General features: G+C 42.8%; 1 protein-coding gene across 1 annotated transcript in view; it reads right to left on the bottom strand.

The window, feature by feature from the left end:
• Gabrb3 (gamma-aminobutyric acid (GABA) A receptor, beta 3) overlaps window positions 1-23800 on the bottom strand; it is a 59516-nt gene that overhangs the window by 6831 nt on the left and 28885 nt on the right. The window contains exons 4-5 of the mRNA XM_005410413.2: window positions 11566-11718; window positions 5268-5512 (exon numbers count right to left, since the gene is read on the bottom strand). Of these exons, the coding sequence (XP_005410470.1) occupies window positions 5268-5512; window positions 11566-11718 (398 nt within the window). The remainder of the gene's footprint in view (window positions 1-5267; window positions 5513-11565; window positions 11719-23800) is intronic.

Here is a 23800-nt window from a genome sequence, read left to right as displayed (position 1 = left end):
TAATAAGCAGTTTGTTACACTTTTACCGAAAGTTACAGAAAACTAAATTGTTTTTCTTAAGATAGGAAAAAAGCCCAGAAAATATTATTTATCTCTACATGTTCTTCCTATGCTAGGAAAAATGTTCTCCGTGTGCTACGTAACACGCTGAAGGGAAAGGTGAGAGCTGTAAGAGCAAGTGGTCCACCCTGGCAGGCGGGTGGGCTCTCTTTGGGCATGTAGATCAGATCAGCGACCTGGGACTACTCAGGCAGAACCTTAGCAAACCCCTGCCATGTAGCCTTATCTTGCCTGGGGCTAGGGTGGGGCTGAAAAGATGATTCCAAGAATGCCCTAACCCTCCGGTCAAGGAGTCTGGCAGAAGACTTTTAAAATGTCACCTCTTTTCTTATTATCAAAAACAAATTATGAAAGTCTCCTTTTATATGTTAAAGGATTCAAACAGTTTTGTGGAACAAAGTGACAAGGAAAGAAATGTATATTCTTAAAGGAACGATGAACTTTCATGATTCTAATGACTTAGCCTGACCTGGCTCTAAAAGTATGACATTGGTGAGCTTGGTCCTCTTCTCAGACTTAGAAAGTGACGGAAAGCGACTGGCCTGGTGGGACCCGCCCACGGTGAACATCGGGCATCCACTGACACACATGACTCGAGCGTGTGTCGCGTCCCAGGCACAGAGCACAGACTTGGTAGGTTTAAGGAACTAGATGCTGCCTAGCGGGGAAGGCGTGGGGGACACGGGGAATGTAAATGATCCGACACTTCACAAGCACAAAGAGGGTGTGGTGAAAGTTGGGAGGACGGAACAACATCCGCTCCCTGGGTGAGGGAGCAGCCATGGCAGCATGCAGATGCGTGGTGCGGACGTGCTGTGGAAGCCAGCATCTGCCGGGGTCCCCAAGGAGGGAAGACACGGAGCGTGACGACAGAACTCCAGGTAGGGAGGACAGGATGACGGATTCCAAAGAGAGGAAAGTACTTGGTTGCTTCAGGAACCACAAGGACGTGAGGAAGAGGCTAGAAATGGGTCACCTGAATGCTGAGCTGAGTCTCCAGGACTCAGCGACAAAGTTTTCTGATCCAGTGCCCATTTTCCCCAGTACGGTAAGGCTAGCAGTGTAGCGGCGGGAGTCAAAGACGCTGACTTTGAAGTGCAGTGAAAGGAGCTTAGCCCGAGGAAATCACACCTGATCTTCTATGAACACCATTAATAATTTGCAAAACTAAAGTGCCCCGGGTGCTGTAGACATTTATGACTAGCTTATAGCTGTCTTAGGAAAAACATCCTGTAAGGTAGGACTCGAGCTAATAAAATCTGACATTATTCTTATTTCTGAGTGGGTAAACACTTGTTTCTCTCTCCCTCTCTCTCTCCCTCTCTCTCTCTCCCTCTCTGTCTCTCTCTGGTACCAGGAATTCAACTCAGGTCCTTGTGTTTACCAGGCAGATGCTTGTGCCACTGAGCTATATTCCCCAGGCCAAAAGCTTGAAATGGAAATAAAAATTCAGGTAACACTTACTACAGTGTGCAAAGGAACTTAAATATATATTGAATTAATAAACAAGAACTTAGTGTAGAATAACTTTGGCTGCTTTACTTACAATTTTATATCTGCTTGGATTTCATTTCAATGTGAAACAACATCTACAGAATCTATACCAAAATTAATAGTAGGGTTTTTCCTCAAAGGATTAAGGGTGATTAAATTCCTGAAATCTTAAAAATCAAATATTTTAAACAAGTTTTTCCAAAAGAGATGTTAATTTTTTCTATAATCTGGAATGTAAGTCTTAAAGTAGAAAAAAGGTGTAGGTAAATTATAAGGCTAAAATGCACTTTATAGAACAACAGATGACTTGTAACTTTTAAATTATTTCATGAATACTTGTATTTTGAAGGATCCATCTCATATCTACTTTAATTAGAATCATCAATTTCAAGATAGTTTTTTTTCCCCTGCTCTATAACCTTGAGAGGTGGAAACCCTCAAAACCTAAAAACATCTCTTTCATAATATATCACAGAAGGATTCTTGGTTTTTTTCCTAGAATATGTCACCACACGGGTGCACAGTGGTCATCTTATTTCCTACTTACCTTCCAACTCCAGTTAAGTGAGAGATTCTAGTTTTAGAAGAATGAGAAAGAATCTATAATATGCTGAATGAAATCTAGCTCTTTACAAAATGATACTGAGTCTGCAACTCTGAATCCTTGGCAAGAATTAGGACTTTCTGACACCTCATGAAATTCATTTATTTATTTTTTGATTGATTGATTAATTTAGTTTGAGACAGGGTCTTGCCACTCAGTTCAGGCCATCCTTGAACTCACTTCGTAGCCCAGGCTGGTGTCAAACTCACAAAGATCCTCCTGCCTCAGCCTCCCGAGTGCTGGGATTACAGGCATGCACCTGGCCTCATGAAATTTATATACCAATTGGTCAACTCACAGAATACTGCACTCTAATGTGTGTGCTGCAGCAAGAGACTGACTCCTGGGTGGAGAAACAGCTCAGAACCAATAGGCAGTGTGAGCAAATAAAGTCGGGATTTGCACTGCACCACTGGTCTGAGAGGAAATTAAGCGAATGTGTGAGCATTGTGACCATTCATGACTCAATTACTAAGTTAAAATATTATATACCCACTAAACCCCAGGAAAATAAACTCATAGCGTACAGTAGGATCAATACGTGCATATCCTAGAGCATCTGCTGGTGACTCAGATCCTTCCTTGGTAACTACGGTGTCCCTAAGGCACTGTCTTCCCTTGACTCGCCTTCCCCTGACACAGACAGTGGTCTCAGAAAGGCAATGACAGCCACGACCTGTTGCAGACAAGGAGCTGCTATGGGCAGCGTAGGCTGTGGCCGGCCTGCAGGTAAGCGATGCACAGTCGCTGCCGGCAGATCAACAAGTGGACAATTATGGAGGACTGCTGAAGTCGTCCTGCCATTTCTATTTTGCATAAATCTTGTGATTCCTTTCCTTTTCCACTTTTCTTGAATTCATTTACCTCATTTGATATAAATTTTGGGGAAGTTTATTTGTACTTAAAGTTGTATCTGAATTCGTAGGTGCAGTCAGAGAGTTTTCAAGAATTGTTCTGGCATGGGGGATAGAACCCAGGGCCCCGTGCCTGCAAGGCAAACAACCTACCACTGAGCCCCAACCCCAGCTCCAAGAGCAATTTTTAATGCTTGTCATTTAGAACATCAAATATGCTCTCAAAGTTAGTATCCATGTAGCTATTCGTATGCTGATTTTAAACCTCAAGGACTGGTCTACAATTATAGGTTTTTTAAAAATATGAACATGCGAAAGCTTTACCAAAACGGCTAGGACAAAAGAGAAACAAACTTTTAGAAAAGTGAACAATAGAAATGGACTCATGAATCAATCAAACATTTCCCCTGCATCCAATTTATAATATATTCCTTCCATAGTCTGCTAATTTTCTCTGTGGATGTTAAAGGGCTTTTTTTTACTTTTAAATTTTATGCTTTATACTCAGAAAGCTATTTCTATAACACAACAGTGTGACAGTTCTAAACAGTCTCAATTATAAGAAAGGAAACAAATTTATAGTCAGCATGAATTTGCAAAGATAGCACCGTGTGTGTGTATGTGTGTGCACATGTGCAGGTGTGCATGTGTGTGTGTGTGCACGCACGCGCATGTACTTCCATGTGCCTCTGTCATGGAAACAGTAATGATGTGATGAATTCTAGTTTCCTTGGCAACAGCACAGCCAAGGCATATTGTGTATTCATAGTAGGACGCAGACCTCTTTAAAAACAGAACAGTATGGTACTGAATATATTTTCCAGGAAGAAATTCAAGATAATTTTGCCTGTGGAAAGCCTGGTTTTATTCACAGATCCTGGTTTTTCTGACCAACTCTATTTGTGTTTTGCTACGCAGAAGGGAACCCTGCACATTCATGTAACAGGTCTGTCTCATTCATGAGTGGCTGGGACCTCTTCTGGGCTGCCCCAGGCAGGAACTCTTGTGAGGAGCTCCTCGCTGCCCTGAGAAGGGCAGAACCCTGACGGCAGCCAGAGCAAAGGAAGGTGCAAGAAACCTCCACGGCCTGGAGAGGCCAGTACTTTAGATGAGGAGAATCTAAAACACCAAGGAAACGTGGGAATAAACCCAATCTATGGACAGGTAGAAGTACATTCTTGAAGATTTGAGGAGATAAAAGAGTCGGAAGGATAAATTAGAAAAATTATATAGAAACTATCGTTTCCTTAAGGTATTGTTCACAGTTACAATAAAACTTTGCTTTTATTAAAATTAAACAAGTGGCATCTAGTGGCAAAGTCCCCGGGAGGAGGGACCGGTGTGCTGCATGCAGAGCTGGGCTGCAGGAGGTAGGTGTGGGCAGTGGCCTTGCTCTCAGGCCACCTGTGGGTGGCCCAGGGCTTCCTGAGGCTGGGTGTTCTCGGCCACAGCTGTTGATGACACACTTGGGAGAACGTGGCCAGCACAGGTGGATGTGTGAGCCCTCCTGAGCGCATCACTGCCTGTCACTCCCTCTGCCTTGCCCCTGTGTGCTTTGGACTTTGCCCAGGGGACATGGGCAGCAGGGGATGTGTCTGCCTCCTCCACTGCAGAGTGGCAGCAAGCTGGATGATCAAACTAGTAATTTTACAACTACAGGAACATGGAAGCATTTTGGAAAAACACTTCAGGGCTTCTGTGTGTCAGGTTTGGCTACCACACACCACAGTCTCCTTTTATTTCTGTTTTGCTCTTTCTTTCTTTCTTTCTTTCTTTCTTTCTTTCTTTCTTTCTTTCTTTCTTTCTTTCTTTCTTTTCTTTCTTCTTTCTTTCTTTCTTTTCTTTCTTTCTTTCTTTCCTTCTTTCCCAGGAAATTGAACCTAGGACCTTCACTTTGAGCTACATATCAGCCCCTATATTTTTTATTATTTTGAGACAAGGTTTCACTACGTTGCCCAGACTGGACTCAAACTTGTGACTCTCCCACCTCAGAGGGCACCAGTGTGCACACACCATCTGAGTTTATTCATCCTAGGACCGCTTGTTCTGTTCTTTGTAGAAGAAAGTGGGAAGATTTTGGCTTCTCCAGCACCTGCTCTTATGTTTCCATGGGAACCAAGTGCCTCGCTCAGGAAGACACCTCGGCTTATGATCAGCAGGCCCTTCGTGTGCTACTGAAAAGCCACACAGGTACCTGCAGTGTGCCGCCCATGCGCTGCCGGGCGGGGATGAGTCAGGGCAGGGGAGAGGCCTACCCGGTTGCTTTCGCTCTTGGAACGGTCATTCTTCGCCTTGGCTGTCTTCTCAGCAAGCTTCTTCTGCCTTTGAGGGCCTCTTCCAAAGAAAATGTAGTTGACAAAGGCATACTCCAGAAGGGCCAGGAACACAAAGACGAAGCAGCCCATGAGGTACATGTCAATGGCTTTGACGTAGGGGATTTTGGGTAAGGTCTCCCGAAGGTGCGTGTTGATGGTGGTCATGGTCAGCACGGTCGTGATTCCTAGGAGGCAAGCAGAGCGTGAGCAGGGCTGCATCTTTGCTACACCTGTCCTCCATTTCCCTCTCCCTTTCTATTTGCCCAAAGAGTTCAAAGCACTTGCAGATAAGGGACTGCCCGCCGCTGGGCAACAGGAGCACAGTAGGGCCCCCCACGTGTGGCAGCAGTGCCACTTCAGACGGCAAACAGCTCCACTTTGGGGAGGCATCATGCCCGCCACGCCAGGGCAACAAAGAGAACGGCATGTGAGAGCAAAGGAGAGATGCACAAGGGAGATCAGGAGAACAGACTTATGAATGGGGAGAGAAAGGAAACCAAGTCCAGAGCTCAGCGAACCGCACCGCGGGTCTGAGTGGAAGCCTCAGGAAGAAGCACTTGGTGAGCCCGGGGGCTAGAAAGGCAGCGCAGGGAGCCTGTCCCAGGGAGGAAGCCCTGCCTCCCACAGTGCTGACTGGACACAAGGGTGAGGCAGGGAGTTTTTAAATTACTAAGCATCAGGTCCAGTCCTGAGCTCAAGGAGCAGTTGATAAGGGCCCTGCAAGCCGATTATCTCACAGGGCGAGTTCCTCGCTCTGCTAAGAAAGTCCTGTGGCCTCAGAAATGTCTGCAGCAACCAAAGAAGAATGGCATTGTCACAGAGCCGCATCCTACTCTGGGATAAACGATCGGCTCACTGTTCTTTGTTTCTTGTTATTTTGTTGAATTCTTAAGGTAGCCTTTTGTGAATGATTGCACTGCTTCCCCATGGAGTTCAGTTTAGTTTCTAGCCAGATAACGATGGTATTTGTCAGCTCTTTCTTCTCTAGCCACAAACACAGTTCCTGCTTCACAAAGCTCCCATGTTAAATAACAGGAGGCTCTAGAGACCAGGCATGGAAGGTCAGTGCCACGGCCACGGCCTGGGAGCTCCGTGAAGCGATGAGAGTGGGCAAAGTTCAGGCTGCTCCTTCCTGGCAGAAAGGTAACTACTGCCCCATGTGCCCCTTGGAGACTGCACTCTTAGAATATGAAGACGTCCAAGCAAGCCAGGCAGCTCCAAGGGGTCATTTCTTTTTCACTCATGCACTGGATGCCTGTGAGGGTGATTACTGGTGTGCCTTCCAGGACCCAGGGCATGGAACAACTTCTCTGCATTGCCCTGGCATAAGGAGACTCTGAAGGAAAGTCTGGTCATAATTTTCATGCCAGTGTTATACACTGAGGTGAAGAGGTGGTGTGAGCCCGGAAGGTCCCACCCTCAAGACCCCAGACCGTCCCATAGTGGTTCCCTGCCCAGTTTTCCCTGGAGGTTTAGATCTGTTTAGCACCTGAGGTAGAACCTCTGGATTCCCTCCCTGTCCTCAGAGGCTGCCTGTCCTCAGCCGGAGACGCGACTGCCGCGCTCAGCTCTCCTGCTCTGTGCTGGAGCACAGCATGGGGAAGGGAGCCAAGCCGCGTCTCCAGCACACGTGCTCCCTCCAGTGAGCTCTGAACAGCTCGCTCCTATGGAGCAGCGCAGAAGAGCCCCGGAGATCCAAGGAACTATTTTTGTGTCTAACTGTAAGGCGCAGTCGCTTATGGAATGTACGGAAACCTAGGATGTCAGAGGAGTTTAAGATTCATCTCGAGCATCACATTCATGTGCACCTGGAGACTTTTGAAAATTTGAACATGGCAACGGGATAATTGTAGTTTATAAGTAAATGGGAAAACACCATGCAAATGCTACAAAATTAGGCTTCTCACCATTATTCAAAAATCCTGTAATGCTGCTGCCACTACTATTTTTTACCCTTCCAGAGGATTCAGGAGCCTGAGCGCTCTGCTTTAGTCTATGCTTTGCCTCTGCAGCCAGCTATTTTGAATGGGCTTGCATGCGCAGGCCTCAGTTTACTCCCCCAGGGAAAGGGCCAGGGATAGAAACCCCACCTGCTCTCAGCCTGGGCAGTGGGGCCCTGAGGAGCACAGGTAGGACCCTAGCTGGAGGCCTGCATGGGGACCTTACAGCACTGGGGTCGACAATGATTGCCTGCGGTTGTGTGTGTCCCCGGGGCTCCTGTGTTGGAAGACTGGGCCCTAAGGTGGTCGCTTTGAAGCGTGGTGGGACGTTTAAGGAAAGGACCCTGTGGGAGGTGTTTAGGTCACCTGGGTCACTGCCTCGGAAAACATGAAGTAGTTGCCCGAGAGATAGTTAATTGCTCTGAGAGCGTGAATTCTTATAAAAGAGCAACGCAGATCCTCCGGTTTCTGCTTTGCCAGGTGATCTTTCCCTGTCACATACGCTGCCTCTGTGATGCCGACAGCCATGGGAGGCCACCATGGGAGGCTTCATCAGAGCTCAGTATGTGTGGTGACCTGCTATTAGGCTTACAAAACTTTCAACTAAGCACACTGCTTTTCTTTACACATTGCCTAGCTTTGGCTAGTCAGCATTTAGATGGGTTATCTGCTATTTCAGTGGAAAGCAGACTAGCGTGGTGCTCTGGACTTGCAAACTCCTCCTGCCGCTCTGCCTCCCTGAGGGCTCTGTGGACAGCTGTGTGCTGTCATGGTCTGCAGCTGGGGCAGTAGAGTCACGTGGGCTCAGGCTCAAGCCCAGCTCTGCCTGAGTCACCCGCTGCTGGTGTAAAGTCTAAATGCAATGCCTCAAGTGGCAATGGTGTGCTCACAAGTGTTGGCTGGCCTTAAATCCAGCATTTCAGAAGATGGTTACTCAGTAGCCTTTGGGTTGCGGGCCTTGCTTTGAATTCGCCCTCTCCAGAGGAAGAGCGCCTGGCTGCTGTACAGGAAATGGCTCGGAGGACATGATGGCTTCAAGTTCTCTGTACACTCATCAGGCTGTTGGGATTCTTTACTAATGGTTAGCCTCAACTTAGTTCTTATTTAATTACGCTAGTGAAATGTGATATTTTAAAACTACAGTTATAAAGATGACTATGAAAGAAGAAATAGCATTTATTTGCATCATATAATCAGAAGATGGTATTTTTCTTCCCTGTAATACAAATGATAAAGTCTAAGTGATAGTATTCACTGGTCATTGGATCTCAGGGATTTGAGGACAATCCTCTAAAGACAATACTCCACACTGAGTTAACCCAGAGTCGGAGCCAGGTCCTGCACTGGCAGGGGGACAGACGAGACGGCCGCTCTCACACTGGGAGAGAGGCCGCTGGATTCCGGCCTCGGCAGAGCGCATGGTCCTCAGGTCGGAGCTGTTTTCCGCCTTCCAACCCCCATTCACCTGACTCTCACCCATGACCACCTCTTCTGCCCTCACCCTACTCCAGGCCTTGAACAGCTTGGAGCCTGACGGCCCAGGCATAGCTATGGTAGGAGGAGTCTTTCCTCCCAACCAGGCCAAGGGGAGATTCAGGCTCATCATAAAAAGGCTGTGTCACTAAGAAAAAGTGGAGTCTACTTGCAGACACTGCAGTGAGGCTGCGTTGAATGTAAACTGGAGAGATTATCTGTTTCCTGTAGTGGAAGACGATATTTTACAATCAAGGATGCATAGAACTTGTAGGACCTGGGAAATTCGGTTTTGTGTTTACAACACACCCCACCCCTTGTGATGCCAGATACTCAGGGCTGTTTGGCACTGACATTTTTCTAATGATTATACTACCAACAAATCTACAGCAGATCTGCCCTAAAACTCATGCTGTCTTATCTTCAGGCCTCATTTACACAGATTCAGGGGCAGCTCCCCAAAATGTTGTATTTATTTATTCTATATTATTTTTCTTGAAAGAAATAGTTTAACAGTGCCACAAAATTTGGATCTTTCCCATAAATGTTTTGTATCTCTGAATTTTTCAGGTGAGAAGAAAACAGTTTAAGAAAGAATAATCTGGGGCTGGGATTTAGCTCAGCAGCACAGCGCCTGCCCAGCAAGTGCAAGGTCATGAGTTCAATTCCTGGTACAGGAAAAAAAAAAAGAAAGAGTAATCTAGTAATTTTTTTTTAAAAAAGTAAAACCTATAGGGAAATCTTAGTTATTTAAAAAAATTTTGCCTTCCAGACCACTTCCAAGATTTATGTTATGAAGATTTGGCTGTTATGAACTGTGCTTCTGTAAACATGGGGAGGCCTGGAGCACTGTAATACAATGTCTTGAACTGTTTCAGGAACATACCTAGAAGGGGACTAGCTGGGATGAATGGAATTTCTAGTTTTAGATATTTTTTAAAGGGTAAAAAATAATTTAAGAAATTAGAAGTGATACAGAATTTCAAAAAACCCAAGGAAGGTAGGAATTCAACAATAGTTGTTATATTGCATATTGTTGTCCTCAAAGCAGCTGTTCAGATTACCAGATATCAGCATGCAAAATTGGTCAAAAATATTAAGCATTTACTGTTCCTTTCAATAAAACGATAGAAATTAGTAGTACAATTATCTTATATATAACATATATTTTATATATATATATATATATATATATATATATATATATATATATTTCCCTTCTTTCTTTTCTCCTTTCCCTCATCCTAATTAGCTAGTTTTAGATTTTTAAGGACTGTCCATACTGATTTCCATAGTGGTGGTGCTAGTTTACATTCCCACCACAGTATGGAAGTGTTCCTCCCCCACTCAGCTTCACCAGCATTTATTATTATTGGATTTCTTCATGATGACCGTTCTTTCTTAAATAGATAAGGAAAATGTGGTCTTTGCAAATGATGGAGTACTAGTCTTCCAAAAAGAAAGACATACTTGAGTCATTTGCAGGAAATGGGACACACCTTGAGATCATAATGATGAGTGAAATAAATCGGATATACAAGCTTAAGTATCGCATGGTTTCTCTTATATGAGAAACCCAAAATATAAACAAAGAGCAAAATAACACAGAGATAGGACATGAGGAGATAGATCTTTCTCAAATGGGAGGGGGATCAAGAGATGGAGGGGGAGGGAAGGGGGATGCAAAAAGGAATCAAGATGTTACATGCAGCGCCAACTCCAAACATGGAATGTACGTATTATGTGCTGCAAATGCATACTAATAAAAAAGGAAATACACAGCAATACCGAATCTCTTGTTTTTTGATACATTATTCTTCTCAAGGTCCTTCTTTATTCACCTGCTATCTTTAGGAATAGCCACTTGATTTTTTTCCCTCAACTGATAGTTACGTGTTATTTCCTGGGAAAATCTAATCTTGGAGATAATTGTGCAAGTTACACACTCAGATCTAAACTAGACATCCACACACACATTCTCTTAGAAAAAAAAATTAAAGTCCTGGGAAAAGTCGGTCCAGAGAACAGAAGGCAAGAGGGCATAGCTGGAACACCAAATTACTTCACAAGCAAGTATGTCAACCATGCTTTTCCATTAATTTTTAAAGCACCTCTTGTTAATTACAGTTTTAGGCAGCAAAATCAACCTGAGAAGGCATGGATTATAATTTTTTGTTATCTCTCTACTTACCTAAAATGTATTCAATTATTATTTTGTTCATGAGGTTTCATAATAATTAGCTAGATGATTTTCCTGAAAATATAAGCCTTCCCTTCATAACAAACTACTAAAAACAATATTGAAATGCATGATACATTGTTTATCAGCTAATAATCCAGTTGTCAAGTAACCAATGGTCAGTAAAAGATCACTACCACTTTTTGGAACTACTCAGAATCTAATTGCTGATTTTAAAGCTCATGAAGTTGTGTAATTCCAATTATATTCTGCAATATTTGACTTTTTCTGAGTTGAAAAAGAAGAATGCACAATTAATCAAGTCTTTTTTCTGGGCCATGGAATCATTTTGAGCAGGAGATGTTAATTGTTGCTTTAAAATTAGTGTCAAAAATAGTTGTATTATGCAAATACACTGCAAGCATATTTCCCTTTCACGGGCATGGAAATTCACATTTGAGCCTTATAATTAAATTAACACATCAGGGGAATTGTGCATGAAATTAGTGTTTCAAGATAAAAAGTGACTATGTGGGCAAGGCTGGTGTCACAATGTCAAAAAATTGTAGTTGAACCTTTAAACTCCCTTAATATTGTAATGATATGGTCACTTTACATTTAGATATCACTTAATAGTTCCACATACCGAGGGCAACTCGAGCTGCAGATGCGTCATAATTGATCCAGAAGGACACCCAGGAGAGAATCGTGATCAGTATAGAGGGCATGTAAGTCTGCAGAATGAAGTAGCCAATGTTTCTCTTCAACCGAAAACTCAGTGAGAGTCGAGGATAGGCACCTACGGTAAAGAGAGAAGGTCACTGTGGGAGAGAAGGGACACGGCAGACGAAGAGCTGGCCTGGATTCTCGTGGGTCAGCAGCTCACATGTGAAAAGTCCATGGCTGATGGGTTGCCCACAGCCATGGGTGTGTTTCTGTCTGCCTAGTGGTGTCTGCAGTAGAGCAGAGAGGGGAATATATTCCTGCCTATTTGTAAAAGGTAATGATGAATGTATTCTTCTAGGGTAAATCCTCAGTGCAGAGCTGTCCCTGGGAAAACCATGGGGAAAGTTTTAGGTTAGAATACAGAATGATGCCAAACATCTTGTTTCTTCTTCACTGGTGACTCTTCCACTCTCAGCAGGAGAGATTTGACTCAAGACTCATTTGGGCCCAAGGGCTTCTGAGAAAGGTTGGCCCGCGATCAGTGGTGGGGGAACCAATGGCGTGTGAGCCAAGTCACCCCACAGCCGAGCATCAGACAAAAGTTGCTTTATCTAAACTAAAACCTCCGCACTGAGGTTGAATTGGAGTACTGGCCCTCTGTGATACGTAAGTGAGTTCTGGGTTGCAGGTTGGGCCCTTGGTGTCTAAAACATGTGCCATCACTGCGCTAGGCCAGCTGAGATGGCTCGAGGGCAGCCTAAGACCCAGAGGGCAGGAAAGCAAGCTCAGTGTCAGAGCAGCAGTGTCCGTGGGATGCTGGCTGGCCACAGAGGAGGTGTGCAGGGAGCTGGGAAGCACCTGTCCACCTTCTTGTGGGAATCGAGTGGGAAGCCTCGGGAGTGTCCGCTCCACTAGCACCCGCGGAGAATGAGAATGGACCTCAAGAATGACCTCTGCCATTGAGAATGAGAAAGGACCTCGTTCAGAATCCCACACTGGATGTGCTGTTTATCTCGGCCATTTTACACTGTCCTTCCTGGCATGAAGCAAGTGCAGCCTCCCTTTCCTTCTCTCCATTCCAACAGACCAGCGTGGAGTCCAGTCCTTCCAGTTCTTCACCTCCTGGATGCTAATCGGCTCCTCATGTCTTGGATGCTAATGCAGCTACCTGAAGTTCAACCCGTGAAACCCAATGACCTCCTCTCATCACACACTTCCTTGCCTGCTGCCCCCACCCCTCCCCGCTGGAAGGTTCACTCTTCCTGAGACTGCATAGCCGTATGATTCCAGAAACCCGGCCTTTCTGGATCTCCTACTCCGAGACTGACAGGCGCCTGTTTTCTTGCTGCCACCCAAATACAAGCATTTCCCAGACTGGATTTTTTGTCCCTTTCTGCCTCGGTTCCTGCATTCTTTTCACTCACATGACCGTTACCCTAATTGTACAAGATGAGCAATTTTGTCCCCTGGCTTCCTATTTTATTATCAACCACATTCTCAGACAGAATTATATAAAAGATAAAAGAGATCACCTAGTAAGCACAGCAATTAAAGACGACAGTCTGGGGGTTCCTCCAGTCTTTTCTTGTGTGTGGGGATACGGTTCCTTTTGTGCGGCTCTGATCAAATTCCTATAACATATGGTCGCCATAGTTGTCACAAATTATGTATAAACACAATTTTAAGTTCCTTCCAATTTCCCACCAACTACATACAAATAAAATCTAGTGTATAAATACTACTTCTTGAGTGCTATAGATTTAAGTGATTTCTACTTTTATAAAACTATAAATATCTTTTATCAGGGCTTTTTTGCTATATTTAGATATACTCCCTTCAGATAAATGTGCCAAAAGATGGCTTACAAGGACCATGTTGAAGGCTTTTACGTATATTATCAAATTACTTTGCAAAAGAATCATACCAAGGTGCACTATCCGCATTTTATAAAAGCACCTATCACACATTGCAAGCATAGTAATATTATATGACATCTCTTAACTTTTGCTAATTTTCATGAAAATAATGTGCTTTTAAAATTAATTTATTTAACTGAATATCACCTGTATGTTTTCCTCTGTATTTAATCTTGTAAATTATCTCAAAAGTATTTCGTTTTCCTAATGTCTTTCCTCTCACTGTCCTTACCTTTTCATTTTAGTATTTTATATACCCAACCTTGCCTGTGCTGTCTACAGGCATGCTCTCAGTTGTTTACTTTAAAATTTATAATGGGTTTAAAGGGCAGACATACAGGTACTTAACTTTTTGTATGTAAAAATGCATCTATCCATGTCATTTTTCTCCTTGTGCCTTTAAAAACTTGTTTTTAGGCTGGTGGAAGTGAACAGTAGGTGTTTGCCCGTAGGCCAACATTTTGCAAGCTGGCGGTCATTTAGAGTTTGACATGAGGGGAAAGTATGCACTGATTTTTGGTTCCACAGCCAGCCAGTCTCTCAGGCACCATCAACATGGCAATGCTGCCCTGTGCCCAGGTTTAGCACAGCTCTGCTGCTCTCCGGGTCATTCCATGCCAACGAGGACTGCTGACGTGATGGGCCACTGAGGCCTCCAGCCCCGGCCTTCTGTACACGCACACCTCGTGGGAGCACAGCATCGACGCTGCTCTTCATTTCTCAGCAATGGTCTGTGGCTCCTTGCTTCCCGCAGACACCAAAACACTCACCTGAAGATTTTAGTTTCTCCATGTTTTATTTCCCTCCAAGTCTCTGCATTATGCATATTATTTTGTAGCCAAAGAGACTCACTGCCTCCAAGTAGGGTCCACACTTCCTGCCTTCACTGATTCATGCCCATTATTCTTAAGAACAGCTTTCCCTTACCCACATCCCAAGATGCCAGGCAAGCAGCACATCTGCCATGAATCCTTCCATCTTTCTCCTTCCAAATGTGGATGACCACCTTTTATATTATTGTCTTTCTCATTAAAAGTAGATCAACTTTGGTAAGGTGTGCAGTTTCCCAGGCAGAGTTTGGGAACAAAAAGTTTATTTTGTCACACACTGCAGTGCCAAGGCAAGTGTACAAACCATCACAGGCTGTGGATCGCTGTATCCACGTACCGGATGACTGAAACTGGGGAATTAATTTGACTCTGTAATTGAGTTTAATACACAAAGCATTCAGCACCTTTGCTGAATCTCAGTTTGAAACCTGGCAGCTTCAACATCCTTACTGGATTCAACATCTTAACTTCAAGATTGAGTCCTGGTCTGTGCCTCACTGGCCACCTCTGCTGCTCCTGCCGAGTGGCTCTGCCTCCTCTGTTTGCCTTAGCTCTCCCTTGTGCTCATCACTCGGTACAGGTTGGATTGTGCTTCGGGAACAGAGGGCGTCCGATGCTCCCGTAGTTCACAACAAAGATTTCTCTTCCATCTTTGCGGTGGATTCCCTCAGCTCTGACTGCAACACTATCAGTAGAAGTGCCACACATATTTCCTGTCACATTTCACTGACCAGAGCAGGTCTTCCTGTCAGCCCACCTGTGACCAGACCGAGAATGCCTTCCTCCTCCCCCAGAAAGAGCAACGAACATTTTTGAACAACAATGAAATTTACAATGTTTCCCATTTTCCAAGTCAAATTTCTTAATGTTTTCCAAAACACATCTTCAGAAAAACTATCAAACTTAACCCTGTGCAGCTACATATCACTGCTCCTCCCTTGGGAAACTTACGCTGTGGCGTAGGAGGATGCCGACGTGACCCCGTAGTCAAAGACTCTGAACATCACTAGAGACCTTTGGGAAGAGACTATTCACCTGATCTCAGAAATATCTGAATCTCATGAAATGTCCACAATACCAACAACACAGAATTTAGCACTGAGAAAACTTTCTTATGTTTTTGTGGAGCAAGCACACTTGATTTGTTAGAAGTGAGGCACCGCTTCAAAGCAGCAGCACATTTCAACCTCTAGCTTATGCCCCACGCGTCTTGTCCAGAGGGGCAGGGTGAGGAGAGCAAACACAAAGATGAATACAAAGTCACCAAGGTCCTTGACTAGTTTCTAATCCACAGCAGACAGACTCAGACAGAACCAGCCTTCACAGAACTGAAACACATGCAATGCTGGAGACAGGAGTCCGTGCTGGGGCACAACGCTTGGTGATTTTAGGGAAGGTTTCACACCATGTGGACTGAGATTCCCATGGCTGAATAGGATTCCTTTGGACAGAGGGAAGGAGGGACTTCATGGTAAATGGTCCAGAAGAGCCATGAGAGAGGGACAGACAGAGAGAGACCAAGGGAGAGAGAGAGGGAGAGAGAGAGATCTCAGATTGTTAGTAAACTCAACAATTACTACTATAGGTTTATTCCTCTAGGCAAGGTTTCTGGCTTTTGACGGGCAGCCTAGAGAGAACATTAACATCTTTTCGTTGCTCTGTTGAACAAAACCCTTACATGGGCAAGATGGAATTCCATGATATACGCTACATCTGCAGGAAGGACTCCCAAAGGGTCTCAGCTATTGGCTAATTCTTTAAAATGGAGAATCGGTAGGTCAGCTCCATGAGGACATACCCCTCATGGTAGCAAAAGAAGCTTTAGAATTACATCAGAAAAGCACAGAGGCCCATTGCCTTTGTGGCAGTGCAGATGTAGCCTGTCCCCAAGTAGATGCGGAGCTGACAGGCAGAGGCTCAGCCCCAGAACACAAGTGCATCCTTCCGAATCACAGCTTCCCTGGCAAAACTACCCAGTGAAGATGCTGATCTCAAGCCTTTTGGATGCATTAAGAGTTATGCTAAAATCAAGGCTCTGGATCACCAATCCAGCCTGAACCCATACCACTCTCTATAGGCATCAGCATTTTTGAAGGACTCATTAAAAATACAAGTATGCACAGAGAGTGTCACGTCAGCTCTGTAGAGTGAGGACAGCCACTCCAACAGACCTGTGAAGTGATGAGCTGACAGAGTAGCTACTGCAGAGAGCTTACCTACATGCACACACCTTTTCCCCATCAAGACAGCGCAGGGGGCTCCCCTACCGCAGCCTGAGAAGCTCTGTGTGCTAGGACTTTATCGTGCTACTTTATTCCCTTATTCCTTGCCTTCTACTTGTAACAGAACCTAAAATTAAAAGTAGTATTTCTAATTTTCTCACTCTCATTTGAGATCAACTTGCGATATGCTGAAAAAAATGTATGAGGGAAAGGTAATATATGAAACAGAACTAAAAACACATCTGAAGTGGGCAACACGCCCTTCAGGTCTTCTGTAATTAAGATCAGAGTGTTGAACCATTTGTTGATGCAACAAAGAACAAGGGTGTTTAAACAATACAGCCTCTATACAGCTGCAGTTGGGATTTGCTGTTTGAGAATCTGACCAACCTCTCAGACCCTGTGTTTCCTCATTTGTAAAACCAGGAAAAAACATAATGGATAAAAAAAGATAAATTACAATTCATCAAAATGAAAAACTATTATGTTCCTAAAGATAACATCAAGAAAATGAAAAGGCAACCCACAGAATAGAAAAATATTTGCAAATAATTTATCCAATAAGGATCTTCTACCTAGAATATATGAACAATGCTTATAAAAGAAGACAACTGAATTTAAAAGCTGGAAAAGGCTTTGAATAGATATTTCTCCACAGAGGGCCAAGTGGCCCAAAAGCACCTAAAAGACACCCCAAATCATGATTCATTGGGGGAAATGCAAATTAAATGCGCATTAAGTGACAAATCACTTCACATCCACCAAGAGGGCTATGACGGAAAAGACAGATGTGAAGTGCTGGTGAGGATGTGGAGGAGCTGGTTCCCTCATCTACGCACTGCTGGCAGGAGTGTGAATGGTGCCATACAGTTAGGAAATAATCTGCCAGCTCTTTAGAAGATCAAGCACAAAGTATCACAGGGCACAGAAATTCCATTCCTAAGGATGGGAGCTCATTTCCAAAAGAATAAGAGAAGTGCCCACACTAAAGCATGCACACAAGTATTCATAGAGCATCTATTCCTAACAGCTAAAAATGGGAAATGTTGATTAAATGATGACTGGATCAGAAACACATGGTATGTTCACACAATGGACTATTACTCAGCAATAGAAAAGAATGAATGGTTAATCCCAATCATGACATGCATGAACCTTGAAAATGTCATGCTAAGTGAAAGAAGACAGTCACAGAGGGTTAGCTGTCGTATAAGTCTATCCGTAGGAGACACACAGAATAACCAAGGCCGGAGAAACAGGAAGGCCTGTGGCTGTCCAGGGTCAGGGAAGGCACGTTAGGGGAAATGGTTGCTAAAAGGTACACAGATTCATTTCAAGGTGATAAGAATATTCTAAAATCAATTATGTCATGGTTGTACAACTGAAAGCACACTAAACCCCACTGAGTGAATTCACTGTAAGTAGGTGAATTCTGCAGTATGTGAATTTCATCTCAAAAAATCTGTTATACAGAAAAGCAGCCATTATGTGTGCATCGTTTGTATAAAGTACAAAATATGTGAGCTGGCCAATAACTGCGCTCAGTGAAGGCACATTTCTGCCTCACTCCGTCTCCCTCTTCGGTAACTCCTGTGCTCAAGCGTCTGTAATCTTAAAGTCCTCTCACCTCTGACCATATTTTGAAAATTTTCCTGGAGGTCTTAAAGGCAACTACAAAAAAGTGAAAATAGATAAGAATTATTTTTGTGAACAAAAATGTAGGGCAACATATTTTGGAAATAAAATCTGGCGACATATGTCAGAAGCTCCTAAAAGAGAGGGCTGCAGCTGAGATGGTTAAACTCCTCCTTAGCATGGGAGTGAGGGTGCCCCAGGCTACCATTTTGGCCTGAGGGACTCAGGGTAGAACCTGGTTGAAAAGCAAAGCAGAAGTGTCCCTAGGGGAGTCCTAAGACAAGAGTATAGAGGAGCAGAGAATGGAAATCCGTCTCCAGAAATTAAGGTTAAATAAATTATACATAAGATATAAATGGATATTCCTTTTAACATTTCATGTATCTTCTCTGTATCTATCACAACTTTATTAATACACCCAGTGAGTAATAATTTGATCACAAGCAACAATGCTTAGTGTTCATGAATGCACTTCTAAAGGGAAACTTAAGCACAAGCTTTAACAGTGGCACGTGTGAACTTTAAAAATTCACAGTTTGTCATAATCACTAATGAAGAAGCAAACTCTCCACAGGAATGTAATCATATATTGTAAATGTGTACTACTAATTTAAAAAGTATCAGGGGATCAGGCATGGGTGGAGCGAGAGGGGGTGAAAAAGGAGCTAAGATGTGTCGTGTACATGTGACAACTCCACACGGTGAGTGTGAGCATTGTGTACTACACATGTGTGCTCAGACACTAAAGTAAACAAATGAAAAACAAATGTGATTCACAGCAAAAATTTTTTGAAAATTGATTTCTGAAGAATAAAAAAACCACACCTCTTAATTGCCATTCACTATCATCCATTCATTCTGGATGTTTCTCTTTATCTACTAATCTTGGCCAAAGTATTTCAAACAGAATTCATCATGATCCAAAGGTACACCAGAAAAAAAGTGGAGAAGCAGAAACATCACACCATTGGTGGAACATTAAACGATCTCCTCTGCCTATCTTGCAAAGTTTCCAATCGTTCGGGAGCAGACAGACTTAGCAATCCTTGTCCAGCACTAATTGTTCTGGTCGGTAGAACACAGGTGCAGAACCTGCACCAAAGCTGTAGGGAGTGCCACCCCCACCCCCAGAGCAACATCGAAGGGGCATGGTGACGGCTAGCTGGGGTATCCGCTGAAGTACTTTAGTTCAGTATTTCTTTCACCCCAGCCCCTTTTTCTGTCTGCTACTGCAGTGTTTTGCCCAAATTCTCACAGTTTATTACCATTACAACCAAAGACTCAGATTTCCTGACTTTGAGCTTTATGGTATATTCTTGAAAAGCATACTATTCTGGATAAATATTTCCTCCATATAATGTTACCAGGAAAGTACAAAATTAAAGGACTTGCATTTCCTGAAATATTTCCTAGGTTTTCTTCTCATATATTTAATTGCCCAAAGTAAATGAGAATAAGATACTGAGGTAACTATGAACTCTTCTTAAAAAAATAGAGTGCAATGAAAATAAACCACAGTGTTTAGGTACTGTGGAATAGGTCATGCATGTGCAATTGTCCCTCAGAATCTTTGCAGGACTGTTTTCATATATCAAGTCACATGTAAAATGTTGTGGTTTTTGCATAGAACATACACATACCCTTCCATAGGCTTAAAATCACAGATAGTCAATTTTAATATCTAAAACTAAGTGAATGTTAAACAAATAGTTGCAATACTGTGTTATTTAGGGAATAACAAGAACAAATGCCTATACGTATTCAGGATATGTACAGTTCTTTTTTTCCAAATAATTTTGATCCTTTGTTCATTGAATCCACAGATATGGATGTCATAGATATGGAAGTCTGTACTGAAAACATGGGAAAAACTTAACTATATCTGCTTGAAGTCACTGGAGAGGAAAAATACCAGTAAAGCTCTGTACTAAGATCTGGGAGAAAAAGGAAATGGAGCGAGGACACAGGTTTATGCAGCTTTGGCACAACATGAGGAGCTAAGCAGATCTCTGACACTCACGGGCCTGGGGGAGCAGACGCTGGAGACAGAGGCCGTGAGGAAGGAGTCACATTAGACCTTGCTATAGTCGGAGTTGGCCATAAAGAGTTTTTGCTAAAAATACAAAGACAAAAGAGAAGGGTTCGTGCACACATAAAGATTGAATCCGAACTCAGCTTCACCTGAATCTCAGACAGTGCACAAAGCTCACTGCAGATTGCTACCAGCGTTTGCTGCCTCCTGGGCCCCTCTGTAAGGTAAGTCAGGAGATAATGTCCACGGGAAGCGTGAGAAGAAAGTGAGAAGGCAGAAAAGAGGGACAGAGCTACGGGAAATAGAGCAAGGTGTGCAACTGGGATCGCAGAAGAGGAGAGGGCATGAAGTGAAAGCAATACCGGGAGACTCCAGCCGAAGAGTCAAGATCTGCTAGCACAAAGAACAGTAATTACAGAGAAGTGCACCACCTAAGTCCCCACGGTGTCACAGAAAACCAGACAGAAAGACTCTGAAGGCGTCCAAGAGGAGGAAAGACAAGACTGTCTTCAAAGTAATGTGGATGACAGCTGGGCATGGTGGTGCACACCTGTAATCCCAGCACTCTGGGAGGCTGAGGTAGGAGGATCTCAAGTTTGAGCCCAGCCTGGGAAATTTAGCGAAGCAGCAAGACCCTGTCTGAAAATAAAACAGCAAAGGACTGAGGATGTAGCTCAGAAAGTGGACTCTGGGTTTAATCTCCAGAACCACAGACACATTAGCCCCAATTAACCCTAAAAGTCTCTTCTCAGTAGATACAATAGCGGACAAAGGCAATGAAACAATCCTTCCCAGAAGGAGAAACAAAACCAATCTAGATTTTTAATCACCAACAAATTTGACCTACAAGAAAAAATGATATGGATTTTTAAACACAAAAATATATATAATAAACAAAATATGGATATTGCCATAAAATTTTATATACATATATATATATATTTCACAACTATAAGAAATTTGTTACCAGAAATTGCATTAACAAAAGCATTGCTGAAGTGTTCTTTAGGGACGAGGAAAACTCACAGAAAGAGACTTGCAGATAAAAAAGAGAGAGAAGTCCATAACTGTATGTAGTGAGCAGTTAGCTCATTTAGCAATAATAACGTTGTGTACGGCTTGAAGCGCAGAAACTGTGTAACCCACAATGGCGATAACGTGGGGGAATGAGGCAGTGGAGTCACACAAGCTTGAACATCACACGAGAAACCCACATCATAAATAAAGAGCAAAATAAAAATACTGAGAAGCAGGGAGACAGATCTTTCTCAAAAGGGAGGAGGATCATGAGATAGAAGGGTGGAAGGGAGCGGAGGGAAAGAAGGTGAGGAAAGGAATTCCGCTGTGTTATGCGCATGCGCTGACCCCACGCAAACGCGAGGGCATCACAAATTGTAAACATGCACTAATAAAAGTTAAAAAAGAAACTACTCAGCTTTTTACATTAGAAAAACAAAGATTCTATCTCAAGAAAATTATTCGAAGCAATGAGAATGTTAACAAGGTCATTCAACATAAAATAGTTTTCTTATAAATATGGAATAGACTAACTGTATTTATGGAAGTTATGTGTAAAATATTTATAGCACCAGAAAATGCCAAACATCTTGGACATTTCAGAAGGATGTGCAAGGTTTCTACACTGATAAACATAAAATGGCAGAGACAAATTAAAAACCTAAATAAGTGGAGAGATAAAGTAGACACAAATTGGAAGAATTATAATGATGTCACTTTTCACTAAATTAACTAACGCAGCCCTAATAAAAAGCCAAACCATTTTAAAATAAAAATTAACAATCTAGCCATGAAAATTATAGGAAAATGAAAAGGGCTAAAAATATCCAAGCCTAGAATAAACAGAATAAATACAAAGAAAGAGAAAGACCTTCTGTAGATTAGAGAATGCAGGAGTACCATGGTGTACAAAGATGAATAAATGAACCACAGGAGAGAACAGTGTTGGTGCAGATGTGCATGAGGGTGTGCACACACACACACACACACACACACACACACACACACACAGAGGGCAAGATCTGAAAGCTGATGCATACTGCACACCATTCTCAAAAAATAAGTTCCTGGGAGACCATAGACACAAATGTAAAAAGCATACTCTTGTAACACATGTGAACTATAATAAGATCTAATTATTTAATTTTAATCTTTGCATATGTATTATACAAAAAGTTCCAAAAATTAGTAAGAAATTGACAAAGAGACCAGCATAGCGATTCACAAAAGCTGATCTCCAAACAGGCCAGCAGGAAAGCTGCTCGACCATACTGGTCCTCAGAGAAATGGAAGTTACATCACATGACAGCTCCTCACTCCCAGCAGACAACTTCCATGCCAGGGGTAGGCGTGGCTGTAAGGCCAAGGGGCCATCCAGGCATGATGCATTGAGAGGACTTGATGCTATCTTTGTGGAAAATTCTGGCATATCCAATTAAGTCTGAAATTCACAGTTCCATTTCTAGACGTGCACTCCTGTGCGTATGTTCACAGAAAGATGGGCAGGAGACTGCTCACAGTAGCAGTACTCATATGTGTGCATAAGCAGCAGCGTGGACAAAGTAGTTGTGGTTTTTTGTGAAGCTGTCTAGCACAGAAAGTAAACCAAACACAGGGATCATATGGGTTTCGCGAACATGAGGTTGATTTGAAGAACAGTCACAGAACAATCCAAATGCTATCAAGCCATGAAGGATGGTTCAAAGCCAGGCAAAACTGACCAGAAGGCAGTAAGGCAGTGGTTATCTGGGGAGAAAGGGAGGGGAAGAACTTGTACTACTTGTACTACTTCTTGCCTTCATAGCCATTACGTGACTGATACTTACTGATAATTCACTTAGCTATTCGTATTTACCTTTTAACATCTTTATATGTGCACATATGGAAAACTTATGCAGATTATCTTTAAAGTTACAAAGATTATAAAAGTTTTATAAAATATTAAAATATGAGAAAAATTACAAGGATTGCAAGTACACATTAATTAATTAGAGCCTATGAGAAAGTTCAGTAATTAGAGGTTGACAATTTAAGTTCTCACATTTCTTTTGATCAACTGAAATCAAATTGCTTAAGGACATTCAGTGAGGACTTGCTGGGCACATCTCAAATATTTTGGTAATAGGCACATTTATTATGTTTAACTAAACAGATAAAAGAGTGAAAAAGATTTCTTTCATTGAGATTCCTGCTGGTTTTAATTTCACTCATCAGAAGTGATGCAGTACTTGGTTTATTAAATATTTTTCTGAGAGGCATGTTCAGGTTGAACTTTTAGTTGATAATGTTTAACATTTCAGTAAACAAAACTCTTGCAATATTTCTAAAGTTTATTTAGAAGGCCAATTACCTTTTCAAGTTTTAATCAAAAGAATTCCAAAGAACTAAACTAACCCAAGTTTCACTCAAAAGATCCTTACTGAATACCCGATTTACATAAGTGTGACAGTAATAATACATGACAGGTGATAAAGAAGTGATTACGATAAAATTCAAAGTTTTCCGAAGGAAAAGGAACCAGCAGAGAAGCTTGAAGAAGATCAAGCAGAGAGGTCTGCACTTA

The sequence above is a fragment of the Chinchilla lanigera genome, unplaced genomic scaffold (assembly GCF_000276665.1).
Source record: "Chinchilla lanigera isolate Chin_1 unplaced genomic scaffold, ChiLan1.0 scaffold00132, whole genome shotgun sequence".
NCBI classification, from domain to species: Eukaryota; Metazoa; Chordata; class Mammalia; order Rodentia; family Chinchillidae; genus Chinchilla; species Chinchilla lanigera.
Note: the sequence above shows the minus strand (reverse complement) of the source record. Positions and strands in the feature narration are given on the sequence as shown.